Source organism: Carassius auratus, chromosome 12, assembly GCF_003368295.1.
Source record: "Carassius auratus strain Wakin chromosome 12, ASM336829v1, whole genome shotgun sequence".
Classification (NCBI taxonomy): domain Eukaryota; kingdom Metazoa; phylum Chordata; class Actinopteri; order Cypriniformes; family Cyprinidae; genus Carassius; species Carassius auratus.
The window spans coordinates 8,778,630-8,803,915 of NC_039254.1; the positions used below are offsets into that span (position 1 = coordinate 8,778,630).

Consider the following 25,286-nt stretch of genomic DNA (forward strand, 5'->3'; position numbering starts at 1 on the left):
GCAAGCTAGTGTTAGAGGTCTTATATATATATATATACACATACATACATACATACATACATACATATTTACACACACAAAATTGCATAATAAATAAAAAAAATAGAATACAAAAAGATTACAAAGGTAGTAAATATTTTTCTTTTTTTAAGATTAGGGTCAAATAAAGATAATATAATATAATATATATTTATATAAAAACTATTAAATAAAAAATATAACATAATAAGCAATATCATTATATAATTCTATAATAAGATATATAAACTAATAAAACAACACTGAGAATTAGAAACGTTATACAACACGTGATAGATCATGCCCTCGCATCGGCCAACTTCCTCTTTCGTAGAAACTATTTGGAATTTTGATTGGCCAGCCCAGCCGTCAATCATCAACAGTACGGTCGCCTCGCCTGACGTCATTCTCAGGAAGCGGCAAAATAGTGCGTTCAGCAGTATCACTTTGATTCGGCGAGGTCGCGTCATATTACTTTAAAATACCCCATATTTAAGGCTCACAGAACACATTAAAGTTATTCAGTCTTTTCGGGTATATTTAATTTTAGGACCAAACATAATATATTTTTTTCCCTGAGGGTTTTCATCGTCTCACAGAGTGTTTCAACGATGCCGAGAGGAGGTGAGTATCGTGTGCTTGATCGCTTTCTAATGTCTTCCAGTAACTTCTACCGCCAGAGCTAGTATTGTAGTACAAACACTTATGGAAGGGAAATTAGAAGTGAAGGTAAATGTATGGTCCTAGATGATACTATTATTAATATTTAGAGCTTTTCTATGATGGTTAAATCACGGTGTACAGTCCTCAGGCCGTGCTGGGCCAATGCAGCCACATGGACAGAAGCGTTACAGCTTCATCGACGATTCTTATTCATGCTTAGCCTAATTATGGTTGTACTTCGCTGCATGTAGTGTTATTATCATTTTTTTTTTTTTACTTTTTTTTTTTTTGTTTTAATGTAATTTTTATTTAACATGCCCACCAGGCAAAAAGAACCATAAGGGCCGTGGGAAGCAGTTCAGCAACCCCGAGGAGATTGATCGACAGATGCGGGCTCAGAGGGAAAAGGTGAGTGTACAAGTGTCCATCTTCTGTCACGCAAACACTCCTGAAAGTGATGCAGTGAAGGGGATGTTTGCTGAGCATCAATGTGTATAATGGAAACTTCCTTTTTGATACATTTGGGTCTTAGGAAGAAAAAGAAGGGGCTGAAAGTGGAAGTTCATCAGAATCTGAAGAGGAGAGCAGCAGTGATGAAGAAGTATGAAATCACAATTAAATTCACTTTGTGTTCACACAGAAAGGAAAAATCTTATTTACCCACCCTTGCTTCAAACCTGTAAGATCTTGGATAATCTTTGAAACACACATATATTTTTTTTTAATGAAACCTGGGAGATTTCTGTTCCTCCACTGGAATTCTACACAACCAAAACGTAAAAATAAAATATTTATAAAGACATTTTAAATGTAATCCAAATGAAACAAGTGTTTTAATCAAAGTATTTGGAAGAGACACAGTTGATTAACCAATTTAATTTAGGTTTTGATTCACCTATAAACCCACATACATACAGTACATCAAATATAAACATAAGCTCAAACTGGCTTTACATGAGAACCAAAGAGGTTTATTCTAGTGTATTAGCCTGAGCAGGGACAGTTGAGCTGCTGTTTAGGTTATTTTGATGTGCTCTGTGTTTGTGTGTTGATTTAATGTTTATTTATGAATAAAGGTCTAAATGAAATCTGTTCATTATATTACGTGCTCACATCTCTTCAGAAATCCTGGAACTGCTTTTTCTTAAGGATTCATATGCGTTAACTTTTTAATGCTATTTAGTTACAGTGACTTTTAATGGATGGAAAAAAATCATAAGAGAATATTGAAAACATCTTCATTCATGTTTCAAATATGAATATAAGTCGTGGGTTTTGAATGGCACGAGGGTAGGTAATAGATGAGAGAATTTTCATTTCTGAGTGAACAAACTTTACATTATTATGATAATTTGTTATTAGAGAAATTCTTCGTTTCATGTAAGATGGTGATAGTGTTGCAGGGGCCATTTATGATTTAGGAAGTTTATTTTCTTGATTCGTTCTCTCTCGAAAAAGCCTAAAAGGAGAGGTGTAGAAGGACTGATTGAAATCGAGAATCCGAACCGGGTCTCCCAAAAGAGTAAGAAGGTTGTGGAGATCGATGTCAATGCACCTAAAGAGCTCTCACGTCGGGAAAGGTATGTGGGACAACATATACTTGAGAACCTCAGAGTCAAATAAACTGTTGTTTTATTGCTTGCTTTATGTGTTTCCTTGTGTAGAGAGGAGATTGAAAAGCAGAAGGCTAAGGAGCGATACATGAAGCTGCATCTAGAGGGGAAGACGGACCAGGCCAGGGCAGACCTGGCCAGGCTGGCCATTATAAAAAAGCAGAGGGAGGATGCGGCAAAAAAGCGAGAAGAGTTAAGGAAAGGTGAGCTGATATGTTTTCTAATGAGACATCAACTAATAACTAGGCTTCCATTCAAAATTGCTAATTTAACTTGTGCACAAATCTGGAATATCACAAAAACATTTGTGAATAAAGCAGCGTTTCCATTCAGTGAGACGATCCGATGGTTGTCCCAGTTATGCCAACACTATCTATATATATATATATATATATATATATATATATATATATATATATATATAAGGGCTGTCAAATGATTAAAATTTTTAATCAAATTAATCAGAATTTTCAGTGGATTAATCATGATTAATCACTATTTGCAATTACACCTGAATCCTAACCATTTTTTTTTCTGAAATACGTACCAAAAGATAAATAACAGGACACAGATGCATAATTTTCATGTATTGATTCATCAATGTGTGGTTCTTTTTTTTTTCTGAATTTCAAAAGTTTAACATTTTACTTAATCAAATTTACCTGAGCACTATATCAAACCATGCCATTTAACTAAAGATAGTGTAAGGGTTTTATGTGAACCAGTGGTTAAATATAGCCACATATCTATGAAATTATGCATAGAGAAACTCGAAAGAATGAACTCAGAAACACAAACATGCACCCTCTGCACTCTGGGCACTCTTGTTTTTGGGAGGTGTTCATTTGCTCTGCCACAATACTTTAGGATCGATATTTTCACGTTCTGAAGGCTTCAAGTGCCAGTAAAACCAAGTAAAAATGCAAATGCTTTTCCAAACAGCTGTAATTTTCGCTGCATTGCATGTAGGCGTTCTGCGCATGCGCAGTGTGAAACACAGGACGCTATAACAGGAAGAAGCTCCAGCGTATCAACTACCAAAGTCGTCTCTGTTTATCAAGATTGACATGAATGTATTTGAGAGTAACTGGGGTAAAACCTTAAGCTTCTTCTGTGTTTTCGTCGCAGCGCTTGCCGCAGTTTTTTACTATCTTGAGAATTCAGAGATCGACGAGACTTTCCTGACCTAAATAATTTGTCACACTGCGCATGCGTGAAATGTGTTAAAAAATTTAACGTAATTAACGACAAACAACTAATTAACGTCGTTAACGCGCTATTTTTGACAGCCCTAATATATATCTTTTTTTTTTTTTTTTTTTTTATGTGTGTCAAAGAATTTTAGTTAAATGTGTTTTCATTGTAGTTTATGGGCAAACTTTCTTATCGTTTTGGGTATGTCGCCTCATGATAATACTAATGGACTAGTTAAACGGTTGGTACATCCAAAAAAACGATCCCTTTTATAACTAATAATACTTTTTTTGCTTGTTTTTGTTTTCAGAAAAAGAAGCAGAAGAGGCAAAATCGAAACGCTAGTCCAAGCATCATCACAGGACAGGGGTTTTCTGGGGAGGGAGGGAAGGGGACTAGTTATTAAGAGGAGACCGCTCAGGGGAAACTGTAGATGTCATCCTTCCATCCATCCAAGGTTGGAAGATTTGGACTTTTATAGGAAGTCAAATGGGAGGTTTTGGATTTGGGTTTTTAATTTTCAATTCTACCAAACTATCCCTCCTCTGACACTTTCACTGTGCTCAGACTCAAAAGCTGCTGGAGTTTGCTCTCAATTTCTGCATTTCTATGATGTTATCACCATTAAGTCTGGGATGTTATGGAAGAGTGAGGTAAGGTTGCAGGTGTGTTTAAGTGAGCCGATAGGGAAGAATGAAACCGGTTGTAGTTTTGAACAGTCAAACACTAACTACACAACATCAGCCCTTCTACTGTACTGCCTTTTGTCAATCTTTGTGGCCTAATCCCGTTTAAGTGCGAAATGCATCTGTAGTCATTTAAAGGTTAATAGAAGGGTATTTTGGTCGTTACCTTGTGAAATCAGGGCATGCTGGAACCTAATGCTGCAGGTTACATCATTTAAAATCATTCATGTTTTCAAGTACTTAAACACAATATAATGCGATCTCACAGAAAAAGGCATAGCTATCAATAGGCCAGTATTAAAGTAACTGGTTCTGTTAACTGTCTCTGCATTCACCACATCATCTTCTGTAATCCCCCTTTACTGTGGTTTTCCATTTCTTTTGAGGTGGGACCATTGTTTTTCACTACCAGACTCACTGGTGTGTCCTCATATTAGTTTGGAGAGTTTTATGCTTTAGCCCATTGCTTGGACCTGATTTGCCATGACCATTTAAGGAAAGCAATATTGCATTGTTGATGCTCATGGTGCAATTTTTTCCCAGTTCTTTAACACAATTATTTACAAAGTATTTTAACATTTGTAAAGCATTCACCAGTACTGAAATAAGTATTTACATGGGGTATTGATATGAAATCAGTGGAATTCCTTATTTGAAACTTTGTTGTATACAAATAAATAAATTGATGAATAAATGAGTGTTTTCTCTTTGTCAGTCAACACTTTTACAGTTCATCACAGGGATATTTAATTCACATTATTAATGTAGTGATACTTGAGATTTGAAAAAAAAAAAGAAATTATGAAAGCTAGGTGAATATAAGTTTCTTTTGTATTTTCTTTTTTTTTTCATTCTTTTAAAAGTTCATTTTATGTAGTATATTTATTCTAAGGCTATGAATGATCTTAAGGGTGAGAATCCAGAGGCTGGATAAATAGTTGAGAGGCTTAGACCCACTTTAATCACATTCATCAATTATTCACGTATTCTTAGAGATCATTTGATTTTCTCCACGGTGACGTAAAAGGACCAATGATATGCGCCTGTTTTTACAATACACTAATATATGTTTCCAGTTTTCAATATTGTGTATAATTGAGCAGTAGTTATTTATTCTAAAGTGAATCAATAGCTTTTTATGTAAATATCTGATCGTATTTAATATCCGCGGTATTTAAATATTTAAAATCATATGTTTTTAATATAATGTTCTGACTCCAGCGAATCAAAAATCTTAGTTTGCCTAAATAAATCACTAATCACGGTTCGCGTGAGCCACTATGCCATGAATTATTTATTTATACATACATATATTACAAAACTATATTGTATTTTTCTTCCTGTAGGAGGCTCAATTCCCCATTGCATGTTTACTTGACACATTCCACTGGTTTCAGTTCATTGTCAAATAGCCACAGTGTTTCCCAAGGTGATCTTTTGTGACACTCCACCATAAATGTTATAAATAATTATAATTATAAAAAATAAAAGAAATACGGTTCCCCTTTCACCTATCTTTCACATCCTGTTGTTTGCTCATACAAACAGTGCACTTTTAACCCGTAATCGTCCATCAAATGGAGTTTACAGGGTCATATAGACCCCAAACGTTTACAGAGAGAAAGAAATGTATATTTTTTTTTACATGATAAACTATATATCTTTTTTTATTTACTATGTGTTGGGGATATAATACTGTCATCTGGTTAGAGAAAAAAACTATGGTTCATAGTTCAAGTAAAGTGCAATGACTACATGTATCCAGCAGAGGTCCTTAGGGACTCATTCATTTTCAGTTCAGATTTCTTGATGCTTCAACTTCTCACATCTTTATGATATATATTTTGTGAATATATTTTAACGTTCTAAAATACATTACAGATCCGTATTTTTGTATTTATTTTTGTTGTTGTCTGATATATTTTGAATAATTTGCTTTTTCTAATTATTATACATCAATTTGCAAAAATGTAACAAGTGACCACTAAAAGACATGACTGTAATCACACACCATTTATTTCAGAAAATTATCACAAATTATATTTTTTCATTTTCAAGACATTCATTTTAAAAAGTAAATAAAACCAACACAATAAAAAACAAACCTGTACCTTTTGGCTATTGTGTTGCCACAGAATGAGCTGAGTGCAGGACCCCGACAGCCACTTTTATACCCTAACTGTGACATGTTTTCATCATACTGCTGCAGTTCTGTCATCAAAACGAAAACCTGTTAATGTTAGCTGCCTTTCATGTTTCTTGTGTGTGTGTTATGTCTACCCATTCACACTGTTGTGCATTTATGTTGTGCATTATCTATTTTATTTGCCAAAATCAAAAAAATGCCCCAGACACCTGTGTCTGAACATGCTTGTTCCATGTTGCCTTTGTGCTTTAGTTTCAGTCCGTCATTTATGTATGGAAATCTTTCAGATTTATGCCAGTTTTGTTGATTTTATTTGCCAATTTCTATAAAACGCTCTCTGTTGCAGTTACACACACGTGTGTGTCTGTGTGTGTGTGCAAGAGATAGAATATTTGTTCCAATTTGTATTTGTGCTCTAGATCCAGGCTTTTATAAAAAGGTAAAACATTTCAGATTTATACTGGGTTCACTACATTTGACAAATTAATAAAAATATATATATTATTTTCACTTTTCCCATTCATTTTCAATGTGGGATCAATATGACCCCATGGACCATAAACGTGATTTTTTTTTTTACACACCTTTAGAACAGCCAAATCAAGTGGTTGTAATGTGATGGACACTTGATTACTAAAGGTAAGGGAATGAAAGGAACATTAATTAATGCCACAAAGTTGTGAGGCAACTACCCAGTTTACGATTAACACAGATGTATACAGAAGTAAATATGTCCATTTATTATTAATATTCTCTTTCTATAAGAAAAATTCTTACTCCATCCACCTCACTCCTGGCAGTTGTATATATACAACACATAGCAAATGAATTCTCTGTGCTGTGCAAATCTACTTCAGTGTTCTCTGTGGCTCAGAGAGGACTTCATGACTTTCACAGCATGATATGAAAATGTCTTTCCTCTTGTGCATTTGGTAACTTCCTCTTTCTCTGAGTCACAAATGTGAAACAGTCAAGTTGAGACTGTTGATGACACGAGTCTGAATGACATGCCTGTTTACTGACTTCAGAGAGCAGTATTCTTTATCAAATGAAACGAATATACTATTGATCTGCATGTACGAAACAAGGACTTGAAGGCGACAGATTCTTCACAATCATGCTAAAGCAGTTTAACATCTTAAAACAGTTTGGAAATGGGGGGAAGTAAGTACTTTCATTTGTTGCTTTCCGACTATGTTTGTGCTGTTTTATGTGACAGTTTTACTGGAATGACACTACAAGTGTCAAACAGACTGTTTTATGCAGAATACTTACTTATCTTTTGTAACAAAACAAAAAAAATTATATTATCAATAGCTGTTTTATTTCTCCGTATATGAGACATTTGTGGTGTAAGGTAGTCTGATATGAAGCAGGTGGTTTGTTTCATCATCTGTTGTGGTGAAAACATGAATTCGATAACAGTACAATTATTCATTAGTTGATATGTCTATAACTTTAGCTCTTCTTTCTTACATTATTTCGGTTGAAGCCTTGTTCAAGCCTCAACATAAAATGTCATGTAAACGATGTGTACAACAGTTATTACAGACAATATTCGATTTTTTTAGATTTCATTGACATTTACGCTCTCTGTGCTTAGCTTAAATATAATTTGACATATTTCACACATGTTTATTATTATGTAGAGTCTAACAAGCATGACAGTGATTAAGTGATTGTGTTGAACGAGGTCGTAATAAAAGGTGTCATTTTTTTTTAGTTTAGAGGGTGGAGAGCACATCTGCATGTTGCACAGAACAAGATGCGAGTCTTGCAGTCTGGACTGATATGACCCTAACAGAATATTAATATATTCTTAACCCCTGACTCAAAGTAGAGACAATACCACTGATGAAATTTTTTGTGTGACCCGTGAAGCTGAAAATGTATACCACATACTTCATGTGCTTGTTTTGGTCCCTATGCCAAAGCTAGCGATTTAAAAAGAAATAATACTTTTATTTAACAGTAAATTTATAATGTAGAAAAGATTAATAATGTCATATCCTCTTCACAGACTGATTAGACTTAAAAACACAGAGATAACAAGAATATCTGATGCAATCGCAGTATGAACCGGTCACCACTTCAGCCGCACAAAAATGGCTTCTCGTGTTTTTTCGTGTTCTTGGATGCTGTTGCAAATGTAGGAAATGACACAGTTCATCTGATGATATATTAGGCTAGAATTTGTGTTCTGTGCATCTACTCATACATGCTGCTCAACTGATTGTGGTTAAAAGCAAGAGAGTAAAATGGTTTGCGCTTCAGCCTACAGTCCACTTCCCCTCTACCCACTTTGGCCTGTTTTTTTTACAGCAGCCTTGACTTTCTAATTTTAATTTTAGCTGCTTTGGGTCACAGCAGTTGAACAAACTTTTGCTTTTGAACTTTTGAATTTCTTTTGATTTAAAATTTTACATTTGCATTTATTCCTGCAGCAGATGCAATAAACATGAGAAGTGCTAGTAATGCGTTTCTACCACCGTTCAGAAAAGTACAAGGTAAAACAAGGAGGAAATAAGGAAAAGTGATAGCATAGAGGATGCAGTCCTTAATCAGGATGAGTTTTTTTGCCGTACAACAAAACTGGGATTTCTCACTGTATGCACCACTGTCAGTCTGTGATTCAGAGTAGCTGTTAAAAGTGTCTCTCTTTGTAAGTTAGTCATTGAATCATTCATTCGATGGATTTGTTTATACTCACTGATTCAGAAGCGTCAAAAATCACATAGTACTTTGTGACCATTAAAACAATAAATACATAAACTCTGTATAAGACTATGTGTAGTAGGAATGGAATCCCATTGTAGCACAATAGTCATGCTATTATCATCACGTTACCTATCAACACCAGCATCACTGTCATTCACTAATACTCTCCCGTGGCCTTATGGGATAGTAAGGTGTTCTTTTTGGCTACTGTTTTGGACATTCTTCACTTTTCACATACTGTTTTTCACCTACTAAATAGTAGGGAAGCATATTCAGATGCAGCCACTGTCTTTATTCAAAGTCAATTGTTCAAAAACACTGATTCTTTGAGGAACAAAACGGTCATCACGTGTGAGTCGTTGAAACATTCACTGAACCAATTCATACCAATTTACTCAGTAGATAACTTGTGTCTTATAATTAAGCAATATTACATTTACAGTGATGCTGTTGGTCAAAATATCAACACAGCTGCAGCATCATATAGCTTGAAATCTGTATTATGTACAGTATGTAATGTTCAAGGTAAATGTTTCCTTAATGCAGGTCACAGGATGCAACTGATCTCCTCTCAGATGATCTTGTTTTGGTGAGGCATTTCCACCACTTTTCCACCTCAACTAATAAATCTGCATGTGGCACAATTTTTGAGATGCCTGTATACACACAAGCTGTGCTAGCAGAATATGAATACTGAATATAAATATCAAAATGTATGCTCCATCTTGTTGCTTTAAGGTTGAACAGCGTGTGGAGCCAGCAAAGAAAGCTGCCCAGATCATCTACAAGAAGTTGGTAGGCTGCCTGCAGAGTCAGCAGGGACTGGACCCAGAGAGACGGATGGTAAGCTGACCCCCTATTCAATCATGCGCTTTGTAAGTGTGTTGGATGAGATTTTGAAGCAGATTGCTGTAGATGAAAAATAAGTAACATTCAAAAGGACAAATGAAATGGTCACATGATGAATTGCTGTGGCTGTGAAGATCATCTACATGAACCACCATCACACTGGATGGAGGTGGGATTTCTTCCAATAGTTTATCTTGGCCTACCGTTTTGTTAAGAAACCTTATCCCAAATCGCTGATGGAGAGTCCCTGAATCTGTCTTCTGAGGTTTTCGTTTTGTCTGTATATGTGGATGATTATGTCTGAATTGAAAAGGTTTGGATATGCTTTGATTGTGTGGCAGCTGCTCATGAGTGCTAAATACAGGCCTTCAATTTCTTTTTTCCCAAGAATCTTTTTTCTTTTTTAAACAAGATTCAGTGTGGAAAATCTGCTTAGGTTGCTCAGCTTTGCCCTCTATTCTTCTTCCTTTGGATATTGTCTTGTGCCATAAATTTAGACAATAATTTTACATTGCCACTTAACTGTGACACCCATGTAAACTAATTTAAATATATAGTTCTAAAGCAGAACTATCAGAAGTCATGCCATTCAATACTTCCTGAATTTCTAACAAATTCATACTTTGATTATTTACAGAAAAAGTTACCCCTCATGATGCTGTCTGTCAGTATGGCTGAGAGCTTTAAGGATTTTGATGGCGATTCCTCCATAAGGTGAATATTTGTATATTTTTTTATGTTTTAACATTGTGTGAATAAACAATACAGCAGAGTTGCCTTGGAAGTACACCCTTTTCACACCTGAACTTTCCTGCAGAAAAGTTTTGGAAATGTGTTGCTTCATGCAAAATTTCCTGGCAAGGACTCTGTCTGACTTTGAGATGAAGTTGGAAAAAGAGGTTCTTGTGCCTCTGAATAAGCTCAGTGAGGTAGTTTTTTTCTTACTACCAAACTATATGAACTGAAACAGCCAGTATTCATGACTCATTCATGACCGATGTTATCCATGCAGGAGGACCTGCCAGAGATCCTGAAAAACAAGAAACAGTTTGCTAAACTAACAACAGACTGGAATAACGCTCGCGTCAGGTGACTTTCTTTTTTGAACATTATGACCAAAATATGTTTCAACTTGTCCTTCAACGTAAATCACACATTCATATCTTTACGATCCTCTTTTATGAAGATTGCGTCATGAACATTTACATAATCTGTGTCTCACTTTTAGATCTCAGGGCAGCACAGGCCCACAGGCCAAGCAAGACGGACTACGGGAGGATCTAGAGGAGGCCTGGAAAAGACTGGAGTCTATAAAGGTTATGCTTGGTTAAAGTCAGTTTCTGCACTATATACTATTGTGGCCATTTGAATATCTAGTTCAGTCTTGAAACTCTAGATGGTGGAATCAAATGATTTACTACATGGTAAAAGCTGACTGGCCTGTTTCTGCACCTAATTAACCAGTTTGTTTTAAATAGTCTGGTTCAGTGTTTGCTGAGTTCCTCTGAACCCTCCACCTCCCCCAGCTCCACCTGTCTAGATCTGCTATGGGATTTATGTACTGTATGCCTATTCATGCAGCAGCATTTTTTACATGTTCAGCAACATGTTTGTATATCTACTGGAAGTAGCAAGTCCATACTTGAATAAATTCATTAGCATAGAGATATATAATGTGCTAAAACTATTCTGAGAGCTGTCATGGTCAGACTATATTTTGTCATTCTCATTGTATAACCTAATACTTCCTGCTAGCTGATCTCAAACAAGAACCATGAAAGTGGTTCTCTTCTTATTGTTATAACCTAGGGTGCTTTTACTAAACTAGGGTGCTTTAAGTTTCTATGATGAAATAACATTTGGCTATCAGCTGAAACTTTACCACTTGTTCAAATCTAATTCAAATCAGTTTATTATCTCATTTCCTTTCTCTGCTGTTTAAATCGTCAAAAAAAGTATGTTACAATGAATTGTGAAAAGAGTCAGTAAACATATTTGTGGGTTGGCTAAGTCTACATGAAATATGGGGTTTCATCAGAAGAGATCTCTGAATTTTCTAGGAATGCACACCAAGGAAATCAATAAAAAAAACACATATTCTTTTTCTCAGGATCAGTACTCTGCAGACCTCTATCATTTTGCCACTAAAGAAGATGAGTATGCAAGCTACTTCATCCGTGTGAGTACCTATGTCCTTACTTACTCTTTCTCAACCATTTGCAGCCCTGCAGTCTCATCAGAAATGCCCTTTTTCACCAATATTGTGTCAGAATTGTGTTCCTTTTTTACTCATATATTACACAAGATACCATTGATCATTATCATCATTAACATTATAAAATGTTTATTATTACAGTGATTCGATTTTAGTCATTAGGAGTCAATACTAGTAAAAAACGAAGTGAAAAAACTCTATACCTTATCTGTATTTTTTTAAATAAATATTTATTAATTTGTATTTTTCATTTTATTTTTCATTAGACTTAGTGTTAGCCCTATATAACTGTCTGTAACATTCATTGTATTTTATTTGTATTATACGCATTTCTTCTCTTATTATTGCCATTAAGTTGTCCCAGGATGACCCCTTGGAATGTTTTCAATAAGTAAATTGAAAAAAGATGTTTAAATGTTTTTTTTTTCTTTTCTTTTTTCACCCTTCTGACAGCTTCTAGAACTACAAGCTGAATATCACAAGGTTTCATATGAATTCCTGGAAAGAAACATAACCGAGCTCAAAGACAGCCACACAGGTGAGGAAAAGGGTTATTAACAGTGATTAAAACATCGGACAGCAGCATTATTATGATTTTGAAATGTATATTTGTCTGTTTGAAGAGACCCAATTTAGTTTATCAGAGAAAAAAGTTTTTGGAGAGCCTCTGCTGTCTCACCTTGAGAGCTGTGGAAGAAAGATTGCTGTCCCTATCGAGGAGTGTGTTAGCATGCTGCTACGTACAGGACTCAGGGAAGAGGTGCACATTAAAATCAACATCTGCACTTACACGCAGATAATTACACTCCCACATAACTGCATGCCCAGTATCATCGGTTTCACTTCTCCACTCTCATCTAAACAATCTCTCACTATCTAACTGTACAATTCTCATCTAGGGTTTGTTCAGGCTAGCAGCTGCTGCATCTGTTGTAAAAAAACTGAAAAGCTGTCTGGATTCAGGGACTGTTGACCAGAATGAGTTCAGCTATGACCCACATGCTGTCGCAGGTGAGCCATAGCAACTTATTTTGTGCATTTTATGTGATGGAAACTTTGTTTGTATGAGTATTAGCTGATGATTAGCATTAGCTGACAATAATGGGAAAAGTGCACTGTGTTATTCTGAATGTGGTTGCGATATGTGGTTGAGGTGACAAACTGCATCATATAAAATCCCCCAGATGTGGACCTCATTGTCTATAACAGGAACATTTCAGCCATCATTTATTCATGTCGTTTCAAACTTGTATTGTTTTCTTCTGTGGAGAACAAAAGAAGAACTTCAGCAGAATGTCCGAGCTGATATTTTCATACACTAACAGTTAATAGGGACTGTCTAAAAATGATTCAGTGCAGCTTAAACATCTGTGTGATATATTGGTATACCAATATTTATTCTTGTTTTGTTTGGACCGTCTTTGCAGGTGCTCTTAAGTGTTACTTGAGAGAGTTGCCTGAACCGCTCATGACATCTGAGCTTTATAATGACTGGTTCAAAGCTGCAGCGTAAGCCTGTCCATGCACTCATTTATTTCTGTATCAGTGATGTTAAAGCTACCATTTGTAATCATTTCAAATATCTGTTTTTTAGAGAAAAAGAAATGGATGAAAAATTAAAACAGTTGCGGATAGTGTTGCAAAAACTCCCCACAGAGAACTATAACAACCTCAGGTATGTTATAGAGTTTCAACTCTGAATGTTGTATATCCACCTCAAACCATGAATGCACATTTTCACACCTCACATTCAACTCTGTGTGTCTATCTTTGACTTATTGCCACACCATCAGATACCTTGTCCAGTTCCTGTCACACTTGTCAGAGCAGCAAGCGGTGAACAAGATGACTCCCAGTAATATTGCCATAGTGCTGGGGCCTAATCTACTGTGGCCTCGCTGTGAGGAGTCAGTATAGCACACACAACCACAAATCTAGACTAAATTAAGCATTTAAAATGTAATCTCCTAAAACTGGTTTGTCACTCTGTCTTTCTTTTTTTCAGAGAGACGTCATTGCTGAACATGGCATCTGCCTCTTCTGTGCAAGTTGTGACGGTCATAGAGCCCCTTATACAATATTCCAAGAGCCTCTTCCCTGAAGGTACAGAAACATTACATAAGTGATGGTTCATTGTTGTTTTAAATGAGGTGAAAACAGCAATAAATGATATTATTAAATCCAGAATTTAATTTCTGTTCATCTTTTAATGCAGGGGTTCTCAAACCATTTTTTTGTTTGTAAACGCCAAACCTTTTACATCGTGTCTACACTGGACGCGACAGTTGTCGTGTCGTGCCGCAACTGGACGCGACAAAGCGACTGTTGGAAATCATTTGAAATGTATGTCAATACGTCATAAATAGAACTCAGACGCAGTTTTCTGTCGGGAATTTGTCACGTCGCACCACTCCGCATCCAGTGTAGACAGCATAATAAGTTCTATATTTTGTCGAGTCAATTTTACAATCTACTTTCTTTTTAGATTATACAAATGGGTAAAAAGGTGAACTTAGCACAGGTGTAGGTGGAGTTCATTTGCTGTGAACCAAAAGCGCTTGCTTTGAAACCCAAAGTAGGCTATAAGACTATTTAGATATTTAATTAAATCTTTAATTTGTTTTGATAATCACCATACTGTGATTATTGTGCCACCCTGTTCCTTAATTTTTTTTGTTTCATTGGATATGAATATTTTTTAGCTTTTCACGAACTCATGAAAACTATTTGGGGACACTTGCTGTAATATGATGTAATAAGGACATTTATATTTTATTTTTTAAGTATTAGGTATTAAAAAAGAATTAAAATACTGAAGTGCAAAGCAATTTATCCTGTGAAATTCTAAGTTTAAATATTTTTTACACAAACTTCTTTTCAGATGTTGATTTTGAGGTCCCAAAACTGCCCGAAAGACCTCTTTCTGACAGCATCTTACTCTCTCCCCCTTTCTCATCTGGTCGGCCATCCCTATCAAAAACTGACAGGTACTCAACCACCTTTGTAGTTTTTGAGCTCCAGAAGACTTCTTAAGTTTCAAGAGTCTTATTTTGTTTTGGCTTCTTGTGCTTCTTATTTCAGCTCGGCATCATCTGAGGACCTTGGGGTGACGGTTGTTGTGAAATCTCAGGTGAACCGTGACGCTGTTGTGTGGGACAACATCGATTCTAATCCAATTGCTCAACCGCCTACACAGAATCACATGCCTTCAGCACTTCCTCATTATACTCCGGTACAAGACCACAGCCAATCGCAAGCTAAGATACAGAGCTCCAGCCAATCAGAGCCAACCCAGGAGCTGCCCATCCAGTCCAAGGAGCCCACGCTGAAATTCACTGCTCCATATAAACGTATGTTGGTGATCATAGATGCTTTTTGTGCTTTGTGTCTTCCTGTGGTAGAAGCTACATTTCTAATTGTTTTCTGCAGCAAGGAGATCTTTTATCCAGCATAAGGCACCAAACCTTGCCAAAGGCCCTCCTCTGAACCAGGCAGGCCTTTTCCCAGCAGCCCAGAGGAGAGCGTTCTCTGTTCCTCTGCCGAGAGGCTCTGAAATAAAACCACCGCCTTCACCCGAAACCACCCAAGCTCCATTGCCCACGTTGCCTGAAGGAGGACCACAAAAGAAACCACAAGGCAAAAGACCTAAAGTTCCTCCTCCACAACCACCCCAAGCCCTGAACAAGCAGCTCTCCTCTCCGGCACAGTGAGTCCTGGAAAGGAAAGTCGACTGGTTTGTTAAGACCTGCTTTCTCAAGTGCAGTATCTTCTGGTTAAGCTTTTTCCTGCAGTGTTTTAATACACTAGTGTTCAAAGGTTGTTTTGGAAAGAAGTCTCGTATGCTCATTTGAACAAAATACAGTTAAAACAGTAATACTTTAAATAGTATTACAATTTAAATAAAATACATTTTCGATTTAATATATTTCAAAATGTAATTTATTCCTGTGCTGACTTCTAAGCAGCCATTACTTCAGTCTTCAGTGTCACATGATACTACGGAAATCCTTTTAATATTCTGGTTTGTTGCTCAAGAAACATTTTGCATGATCAATTTTGAAAACAGTTGTGCCGTTTAATATTTTTGTGGATAATAAGCAGTCACATATTTGCTCCTTTGATGAATGACGTTTCAATACATTTGTTTTATATTTATAAATATCTTTACTGTCACTTTTAATCAGTTTAATGCATCCTGAATAAATAAATAATAATAATTTCATAAAATGAAAATAAAATCCCAAACCTTTGAACAGAAGTGTACCTTATGACTGCTTTAGAGATACAGTTTTAAGAACTGTCAAACACAACGTAGTGTAATCTGACTTCCTTTGGTTTTAGTTTTAGGGCTTTCTGACATGCTTCACATTAGCTATTTTTATATAAACTTATTCTGAAGCATAACATTTGAAGCGCCATAACAATAAAAGCATGCTCACACTTGTTAAAGCATTTAAGGCTGATGTTGTTCATAGCTTCTTTTAATGAAATCTTTATTGTTGACATTTATAGGAAACATACATTACTATTTTGTAAAAGTCTTATGCAAAGCCGCACATACGTACAGTATGTAAATATTATATTGTGATTAAGGGAATGGAGAGGTCAACTCCTTTGTCATAACAAACAAAACTTAAATTCAAGGAAAATTCATAATACATTGATAAAAGCTGGTGGACATCATATACTATTACTGCATAATGTGTTGATCTTAAGATATTTATCATGTAATAAAGGAAAGAAACATGACAATATGGTTGTTGTTGTTGTTGTTTTTTCTGAATTGTTCGTACTAATGTGAAAAAGTAGATCACAGTTTGGTGCATCACAGTGACCAGTAGGTCTTCGTCTTGTTCGCTGGTTTCTCAAGAAATAATTAACACAATATTCACAATGGGAATATGAGCTAGTTAGATACAAGATAGCTAGCAGGTATATGTCTGTATTATACATGGTATCACTGTACATTACATATGACAGAGGTTTACTTGAAATCTAAATACTGTAAATTGAAATATTGTATATTTTAATGGCATATTACCATTGTATAGCTAGCTGTGGCAGGTTTTATTTCCCTGGATCAAAGCTAATGTTTTAGGCATGAGACAGTAAAATCCTGATATCATTTTCTCACACTCTAAACCTTCCAAGCATTCCGGTCTTCTGCAGAACTAAGGTATTCTGAAGAACAGTGAAAAAGCCTAAAAACACTGAACTCCACCGACTTTCATTGTTTGCTGTACTTGTAACATTACAAAAACAAATGAAACATTGTTCTAAATACCTTCTTTTGCTCTACAGAAGAATGAAAGTCAGTTTTTCGATTGACATGAGGGTGAGTGAATGATGACAGAGTTTCCATTTTGGGTGGAATATCCCTTATTCATTATTTTTGTTATTCATCGACATCTTTCTTAGTTGTCTGTGGCATGTCATGTTCTTGAAAAAAAATTCCTTATCTTTTCAGTGTTATCTTCATTTTTCAATGTTTATCCAATACAGAAAACCAGTTTGAATGATTCGTTCAAATTTGAACCAGAAATGATTTGGTGCTGGAGTGACTCAGTGATTCAGTTCACAGCCCAGAAGAACAGAATATCAGAAGTCAATAATAACGTTTGGGTAAATTTTGGTCTGTTCCTCACGGTACATTAATATGGTTCCAGAAAACTCTGGACTACATTTATAATACTTTCATGGTGTTTTATTTTTTTTTATGATTATGGAGCTTGATAGGCCCAACCCTCATTCAAATCATTTTATTATAATGAAAAAAAGTGGCATTCTGTGCAACTCCTTTTATTATATCGCCAAAGAATCAGGTTTGGAACAACATGAGGGGGAGGAGTTTATGAACGAACATTCATTTTTTTTGGCTGAACTTTCCATTTAAAGGTGCCGTACGATTTGGACTATAGTGTTAGACTTTGATTTCTTCTTCTTCATCAGGACAGCTGTATGGTCCTCTTCTATGAGAGTTGTTGCTGTTTGTATTCCTGAGTCCTCCACTCCCATAATGACGTGCCAGCACATCAGCAGCCCTCTGGAAACTCTCCGGCTCCATACCATGATCCTCAACAGAGAAGGACCGCATCCGATCCCCCATCATGGATTTTTTGGGTGACTCACCATTTACAAAGTCTGAATGCTTCCACTCTCCTCCATACAACCGTGTCCTACCGTCATCGTCTTCTCTCAGGAGAGAGTCCACCAAGGACGTGGTTGCGTCCGAGTCCACCTCAGAGTTATCATCAGTGGACTGTGTTTTTTCACTCATGGGATCGGCTTTTTCACATATAGGGCTGTCAATCATGGCAAAGACTTCAGACATGAGGGAAGGGCCCAGATCAAGAGTGAAGGAGTTCATGGAGTCTGAAGGACTGATGGAGTCTGAACATGGGAAGGACGGGAGAACCATGTCCGTGAGCGAGCCTTTGTGGATTTCAGGTGGACAGGCTGAGGGAGAACTGCCCTGGGCTGGACGCTCAGTGCGGGACAGTCTCGGCAAGGTTACAAAGCCAGACTCCAAACCTGCAAAACAAAGAGGGAAGAATTAATTTGTTCCTGCTTGTGAGTTTGACCAACAGAGGGCAGTGAGAGCCAGTACATTGCATTTAGCACTTCCTGGACTGCAGCATAAAAAGCTAATAATTTCTGCCATATGGTTGAATGCCCTTAAAGGGATAGTTCACCCAAAAAATGACAATTTTGTTGTCATTTACTCACCTTTATGTCTTGGTGTATGTGTCCATATAACTATGGATCCCACTGACTTTCATTAAATAGATGAAAACAGGTCAAACTATCTTCAGAATATCTTTTTTGTGTGTGTTACACTGAAGAAAGAAAGTCATACAGGTTTGGAACAACACAAAGAATGTGAGTAAATGATGACAGAATTTTAATTTGAGGTGAACTGTCCTTTTAAGATGTGTGATTCTGATCAAAGAGCACTGTAACAGAGCACACTTGGCACAGAAAGGGCAGCGATTACAAATTACGGGAAGATTGTGAATCCAGAAACTCTTCACATGATTGAAAACAGGGCTCTAAGATGGGATGTGCGCTCAGCGCTGAAACATCTCATTCATAGCTCCCGGTCAGAACAACTTTATAGCCTTCAGTCTTCAGTGAGTCATCCGGTCAGCTGAATTAAACACTTAGGTTCGCTTACTAAAACTTTCCATATATTGATAATCAAACTAATCAGACCGTTTGGGTTTGTGTTTGGTGTGTGTGTGTGTTTTTGACAGAGCATGCAGGGGGATTGTTTTTGAACAGGCTCTCTGTGAGGCATGTCTGAGGTATTTGAATGGGTGAGGCAGACGCTGATCGATGCGCTGTAATGTCTGGCTCTGAGGAGTCTGGGATTGCCACAGGTGTTTAGATGCCTTATCAAACAACTTCGGTTTGATCTTCCTCATGATTCCCCGAAGGACAGAAAACCAGCAAAAAAACATGATTCATTTAGACAAAACATGCATGAGTTACAGTTGCTATTTACACTACCAAACATACAACAGTAAAATTATGAAATATTATAATATTATAAATAACAAATTTATATTTTTAAATATTATTTATTTTGTGATTCCAGTCTTCAGTGTCACATGATCGTTTCTGAAATCATTGTAATATGCTAATTTGGTGCTCAAGTAAAATTTTATAAAGACACTTATATATTTATACTGGTATACTGATTTATTTATCATTTGTTCTTTTTTTGTGGAAACTGCTATTAATACTTTTTCAACATATTTTGGTGAATATAATGTCTTTTGTATTATCAGAAATATCTTTAACAGTAACTTTTTTTTGCTTTTACTTTAGCACAGTTGAGTAATGACAGGAAGTAAAGTGGGAGAAAGAGCGAGGGAGTGTGATCCGGAAAGGTCCATGAGCCTGGACTCGATCTCGGGACACCCGTCCCAATCAGTGCCGATAGTCACGTTTGATCAATTTAATGTGTCCATGTGGAACAAATTTTTATATTAGTTAATCTCGTTTGGTAAACAAACATTTTAGTTAGTAATATTTTGTTTTATATCTTCTTTTACTGCTTTCTACAAAACAATTTGCTGAACAAACTGAACTGAATTAATTAGGAAATGCATTGAAACAAGTATCCTTTCAGATGCTGTTCTTTCATCAAGATGTTGTGCTACAAAAAAAAAAATGCATAAAATGATGTTCATCATGGAAACGTTCATGATCTTTCCAAGTTTTATAAGGATTTCATTCATTGTCCTGATCTTTCGAAGCTTAGATATCTCACACTGTAGTGACTGTAGTATCTTCCATTAGCCCTGCTTTCTGGAGTGACTTCTGTACACACACAAAACACCCATAACTTCACTTCTACATCTGAATCTGACAAAGGTGAACACTGACGGACTCACCGTACAAGTATGTGGAGCTCTCAGGTGTTTTGGGTGGACTAGGGAAAAGCACTTTGACAGGACAGCCGTTGGGTGAGTCCACGTCCAGCCGGGGGAGGGAAACGGCATTCTTAATGATTGGAGAAATGGGTGGAGGTGGTGGCGAAAGGTCCTTGGAGCCGCCGCGGGGCCTGTCGGGGGTCTTGCGGACATGGCGAAGCGTGCGGGAGAAGAATCCCTCATTCTTCTCTGAAGTGGAGGAGGAGTCTCCATCTGCGTTATTTCCTGCTCCACCGTGGTTGCTGAGGAACGAGGTGTCCCCAAACACGTCCCCTCCACGGCCCACATGCATGGTGTGGCGGAAGTCACCTAATGGGGGGCTGATCATGTCCGGGGTGAGGTCACCTTTAAATCGACGCTTTCCTGAGGAGTGGGAAACAAGGCCCTTCAGGCCAGCGAGCTTTCCCAAGTTCATGGCTTCTCTGGGTATAAACTGTAAATTTCCAGTCAGAAAGAAAATATCCACAATTTTTTTTTTTTTATAAAATGGTGAGAACACTGTAAGAAAGCAAACTATACACCTATCACCCTTCAAGCTTTAAAATATCTCGGCAGAATAACAACCGCAGTTGAGTGGAAAGTTTCTTTTGCCCAGTTTCTCAAAAGGCAGACGCATTCAGCTATGTCCCATTTTGGCCATCGGTCTTTGTTCATATCCAGAAAGATTCTGTGAAGATAAATGTGAGCTGAAAATATGCATGACTCCAATTCCTGAAAACCTCTGCTGCATATGTGGTCAAAGATTCTGGGCTTCACAGTTGTTCTGGGTTTGTGCTTCTTGAAAAAAAAAAGAAAAATCAGTTCAGAAATAAATTCAGCTCGGGGTGCAGATATCTTTGTGGTTTAGGACTGAAACCATGTGCTCCTTCTTTAGTAAGGTCCAGAGAGACTGCTGCTGGAGGATGCAAATATTAACAAAATATCTGTAAATCATTCAGTTGCTAAAAAGAAATATAGAGACATGGGCATAAGCACGCTACACTAATTATCAACTTTTGCTGTAAAAATGTATATACATTTTATGAATACATTTTTAATGAGTCTTGTTTTGATTTATTGAGTGTAGTTCTCTTTAACTGCCTAAACTCAGATTTGACTCCTCAGTCATTCACTTGCACTGTACGGTATTTCGGTCATTCACTTTAAGGCTATCGTGTTACCAAAGTATGTGCATTTACCAGAGAATTCTTCCACTGCCAGACTTTAAATGCAAAAATAAATAAATAAATACATTTTACAATGACGGTAAGTTTGAAAAAAAAGTAGCCCTATTTTTATTAAAATAAGTTTTCTTAATATATATATATATATATTTTTTTTTCCATATCAAAAACATTCAATTAATAGATAAAAACATTTGGTAAACTATAATAAAGAACAGTTAAGCTAATAAAAATGAGCATAACAACACTTAGCCTGACTTTATTAGAAGTTTATTTGATCTTGGGTGAGTTCAGACTTTTCATTTGTGCTTGACTGTAGTTAAAGTCGTGAGAATCATTATAAAAGGAGTGAAGTCTCATGTCTCATTCCATCAAACCACAACACACTTGTTGCTTTTTTTTATTCCAAATTACCAGTAAAGACTTACCATGTGTGAAAAGCACAATTTATTTAGCCCAACCTTTTACCTGATTATTGTCAGGTCATTAATCATATACATTCTGCTGTTTGGACCTAATTCTAAAATATTTAATATTACACTGCTGAAAATGTACAGAAGACACATACCTTAATCGGATTTGTGTAATCAATTTGATCGAATGCTTTCCCAATCCAAGTTCATTCAGTGACCCTTGCCCTGCACCCTGCTGAAGTGTAAGGCGGATGGGAGGCTTGTTGCTTTATCCCTGCATGTATCTTCCCATGCTCCTCCACTTCCACCCGCCTCTCCTCCTGATCCTTTGTTTTTAAAGATACTCAAATCCAGCGGCCCACTCACCAGGAATCTCCCGGGGGAGATAAAGGGTCTTTAAGAGGCAATAAATTAAATGTAATAATCTGGGCAATAGTACAGCTTGATGGAGGCTCCTTAAGGATTGGTCATGTCCGGGATAAGCCCCTAATCCTTCTTCTCTTCCTTCACCCAAAATCCCCCTCTGCTGGCTTATCCCACTCAGGCGTCCCAGTTCGAAGGGGTTCTTGTAAAATCAACAAGATTTTACAAGGTCCTGTATGAGAGAGTGAAACAGGTGGATGTGTAACACAGATCACGATCAAAGCAGACCAAAGGTCTAAGACCACTGGTGAAAATATGTTTCTAATTGAATACATATTTGCAGTACTAATGATATTCTCAGTAAGACAATTTGACTTAAATAAGAATTATTTGAAGTAAGAAATTATATGAATTTCATGTTTGTCCTTTAACTTAGGATTTCTGATCTATTGTAGAGAAAAGTTCACATGATCAGTAAAACTATTTTTTAGTGACCTAGAAATAGTGTATAGAATCTTATATGCATTATTTATGCATTAACATATAGTAAATACATTAAACAGTACAGTAAGCATAAGAGATTTCATTCAAAAACATAAAAAACTAAATTATAATTAGTTACTAAATGAATAAATTATTAGACTGGTAGTGTATATAATATTCATTTTTAAAGTATTTATATTTAGTATTTTTAGTAAGTATTGGTGAAACAATATTGGTCAAAAAATCTTCTGAGAAATGGGAATGGTTGGTGGCATAAGTTGTTTAATGTGCTAAACAGAAACATAACTAACTAATAAACTGACATTTAGCAGGGCTGCTGCTGCCTCTTGACATGACAAACAGCAATAAACCGAAAACACACTGTCTCATAATTCTTGCAGCAGTTTTTAGTGAATGCAAACAATTATGTCTGTGCATTGTTTGAGAGTAGATGCGCACGTCAACTCATAAACCGCAGACTAATAGATCCCGTGTGTGAATGCATTCCTGGGGGAAACATCTCTGTCAATTACAGACATCCAGTACAGTACCCACATCCCAGATTGGAAACATGTTTAGGGTTTTTCTCTTCTTTCTCTCTGCGGGACTGTTGGCTTTCCTTCATGTGGGCAGAGAAGTTGATCTGTCTGACTTGGTTTTTTCAGCTGTCCTATGCAGATTCATATGATGTCATTCAAATAAGTGATTTGAACATCAGTCACACCGACTGAACATTTGTTCTTTTAAACTGAAAAATGGTTTCAAAGGCGTTTCTTAAAATATTTCTCTCAGTCCCCTGAAACTACCTCTTGATCAGCTAGGCTACACACTAACTAGGTGAACAAACATTCAAGATAAGGCCTCATTTTTCCTTTTCACCCAGTAACCTACGCTTTTTTTCACTCATCTCATACAGTCTAAAGAAAGAAAGGGGCTGCCAAGGCGTAAATCATGATTACAAATATACTCATTTCATCATCTGAACATATCCTATTTTTACTCAGAGCACTCAGCATGACCGTCTGGCAGAGCTAGTCTCTTATGGAAAATACCACCAATGAAACACAATCTCAGTGGTTTTGTGTGAAAATCTACAGCAGCTGGCTCTGTCTGCTTTACTCTTGTCTTAACTCCCTTTATTATCTTATTTACACTTTTTTTATATAAATTATAAATATATATATTTTATTATTAGCAATCTAACTGCTATCTACTAAACAACTACCTAATCTAAAAAGCACAGTGGCACAATGAATACTAGTTAACAGGCCTCCAATACCCTTTAATGTAAAGTACATTTACATTATCAGTTAAAAAAAATTACATTGACAAATCAGATTAACTAAACAGGACAAGGACAGATAAATGTTGCTGAACTAAAATCTTACTGTAGCAGTAAACTGATCTAGTCATGTGTGAACTTTGGATTTCATTGCTTCATAGAAATGCCATCCTAGTTTATTCACTTTTTAAAGGTACAATTAACATACAAAAGTAGATTTGCAAGAAAGTGCATGTTTTCCTGATCAGTTACCAAAGCCAAATCTTGATTAAGCTCATTAACAAGTATATAAACTTTACATTCCAACATCTAGTTAAATTAATATATCCTAAAGAATAAAATGAATCCAAATCCGCCGCTCATAACGGGCATGAAGTGTAAGTATGCAGTGGAGCGCGCATACTAATTTTACAGCAGTACAGATTAGGTTTCCTCCGTCATGCACACAATAACACACGACTAGTCTCTCTTTATGCCATAGGGTAGCCTACTTGCTGACTAAAGAAGTAACATTAGTTACGCTGTTAATAGTACGCACTTAACGCGAATTTAGCATACTTAATATGGTATGAGTTTAAATAAATCGACACACTCAGTTCAAAATGTTGAGACAAAAATAATCTGTCTTTAAAGTGACAATTGAGAAAACCAGTAGTCTGCCACTCACCTCGTGGGTTGATGAATACAAGTTTATCATGCCCCAAAAAGCGCTGAATGAGATTTATCTCCACATAATGGTAAGATCCCGCAGTGCACCATAAAACCGTTCTCTTTTGTACAGTCTTCAGTTTGAGAGGCAGCGGTCAGTGTGAAGCCCCGTGTCAGTGTCAGTGTCGGGGGAGATTCGGGGGGCGGGCATTTCCAACTCCATGCTCCCAGTGTGTTCAGTGCCACGAGTCTGTATAGCTCTTGTTTTCAGTTTTCAGATATTTAAACTTACTTATCGCGCGCTAAGTGTTGAAATGTTATATATATGACGCTTAAAGCTGTTTTTATTTGGGCCTATTTATGTATTTTTGAACAGCACTTTGGGGCCATGCCA

General features: G+C 36.5%; 3 protein-coding genes across 4 annotated transcripts; 2 read left to right on the forward strand and 1 right to left on the reverse strand.

The window, feature by feature from the left end:
• The first annotated feature begins 411 nt into the window (after nt 1-411).
• On the forward strand, nt 412-4,871 carry pdap1a (pdgfa associated protein 1a). Its single transcript, XM_026276762.1, has 6 exons — nt 412-642; nt 1,007-1,089; nt 1,214-1,282; nt 2,140-2,261; nt 2,346-2,497; nt 3,799-4,871. Exons 1-6 carry the CDS (start codon nt 630-632, stop codon nt 3,831-3,833), a joined length of 474 nt encoding a protein of 157 aa, XP_026132547.1. The 5' UTR covers nt 412-629; the 3' UTR covers nt 3,834-4,871.
• A 2,411-nt stretch (nt 4,872-7,282) lies between these two features.
• sh3bp1 (SH3-domain binding protein 1) lies at nt 7,283-16,856 on the forward strand. The gene is made up of 18 exons (XM_026276763.1): nt 7,283-7,484; nt 9,585-9,627; nt 9,777-9,881; nt 10,525-10,601; nt 10,705-10,816; nt 10,900-10,976; nt 11,116-11,203; nt 11,998-12,066; nt 12,556-12,640; nt 12,726-12,862; nt 13,002-13,113; nt 13,530-13,611; nt 13,697-13,777; nt 13,896-14,009; nt 14,108-14,205; nt 14,984-15,089; nt 15,184-15,452; nt 15,532-16,856. Exons 1-18 carry the CDS (start codon nt 7,438-7,440, stop codon nt 15,810-15,812), a joined length of 1,983 nt encoding a protein of 660 aa, XP_026132548.1. The 5' UTR covers nt 7,283-7,437; the 3' UTR covers nt 15,813-16,856.
• Nucleotides 16,581-25,067, reverse strand: cdc42ep1a (CDC42 effector protein (Rho GTPase binding) 1a). 2 transcript variants are annotated; one of them, XM_026276764.1, is made up of 4 exons: nt 24,912-25,067; nt 22,272-22,711; nt 20,502-21,317; nt 16,581-18,633 (listed from the first exon to the last, which is right to left on the reverse strand). In XM_026276764.1, exons 3-4 carry the CDS (start codon nt 20,953-20,955, stop codon nt 18,023-18,025), a joined length of 1,065 nt encoding a protein of 354 aa, XP_026132549.1. In that variant the 5' UTR covers nt 20,956-21,317; nt 22,272-22,711; nt 24,912-25,067; the 3' UTR covers nt 16,581-18,022. The 2 variants fall into 2 exon arrangements, with proteins under 2 accessions (XP_026132549.1, XP_026132550.1); XM_026276765.1 differs by having other exon boundaries at nt 20,502-21,432.
• Nucleotides 25,068-25,286: the final 219 nt, after the last annotated feature.

Coding starts and splice junctions, on each gene's coding strand:
- pdap1a (XM_026276762.1), top strand. Junction 1,283..2,139: donor AGAGCAGCAGTGATGAAGAA/GTATGAAATCAC, acceptor CTCTCGAAAAAG/CCTAAAAGGAGAGGTGTAGA. Junction 2,498..3,798: donor GCGAGAAGAGTTAAGGAAAG/GTGAGCTGATAT, acceptor TTTTGTTTTCAG/AAAAAGAAGCAGAAGAGGCA.
- sh3bp1 (XM_026276763.1), top strand. CDS start 7,438: ATGCTAAAGCAGTTTAACATCTTAAAACAGTTTGGAAATGGGGGGAA. Junction 7,485..9,584: donor CAGTTTGGAAATGGGGGGAA/GTAAGTACTTTC, acceptor TCCTTAATGCAG/GTCACAGGATGCAACTGATC. Junction 9,882..10,524: donor TGGACCCAGAGAGACGGATG/GTAAGCTGACCC, acceptor GATTATTTACAG/AAAAAGTTACCCCTCATGAT.
- cdc42ep1a (XM_026276764.1), bottom strand. CDS start 20,955: ATGAACTTGGGAAAGCTCGCTGGCCTGAAGGGCCTTGTTTCCCACTCC. Junction 18,634..20,501: donor GAGCTCCACATACTTGTACG/GTGAGTCCGTCA, acceptor TTTGTTTTGCAG/GTTTGGAGTCTGGCTTTGTA.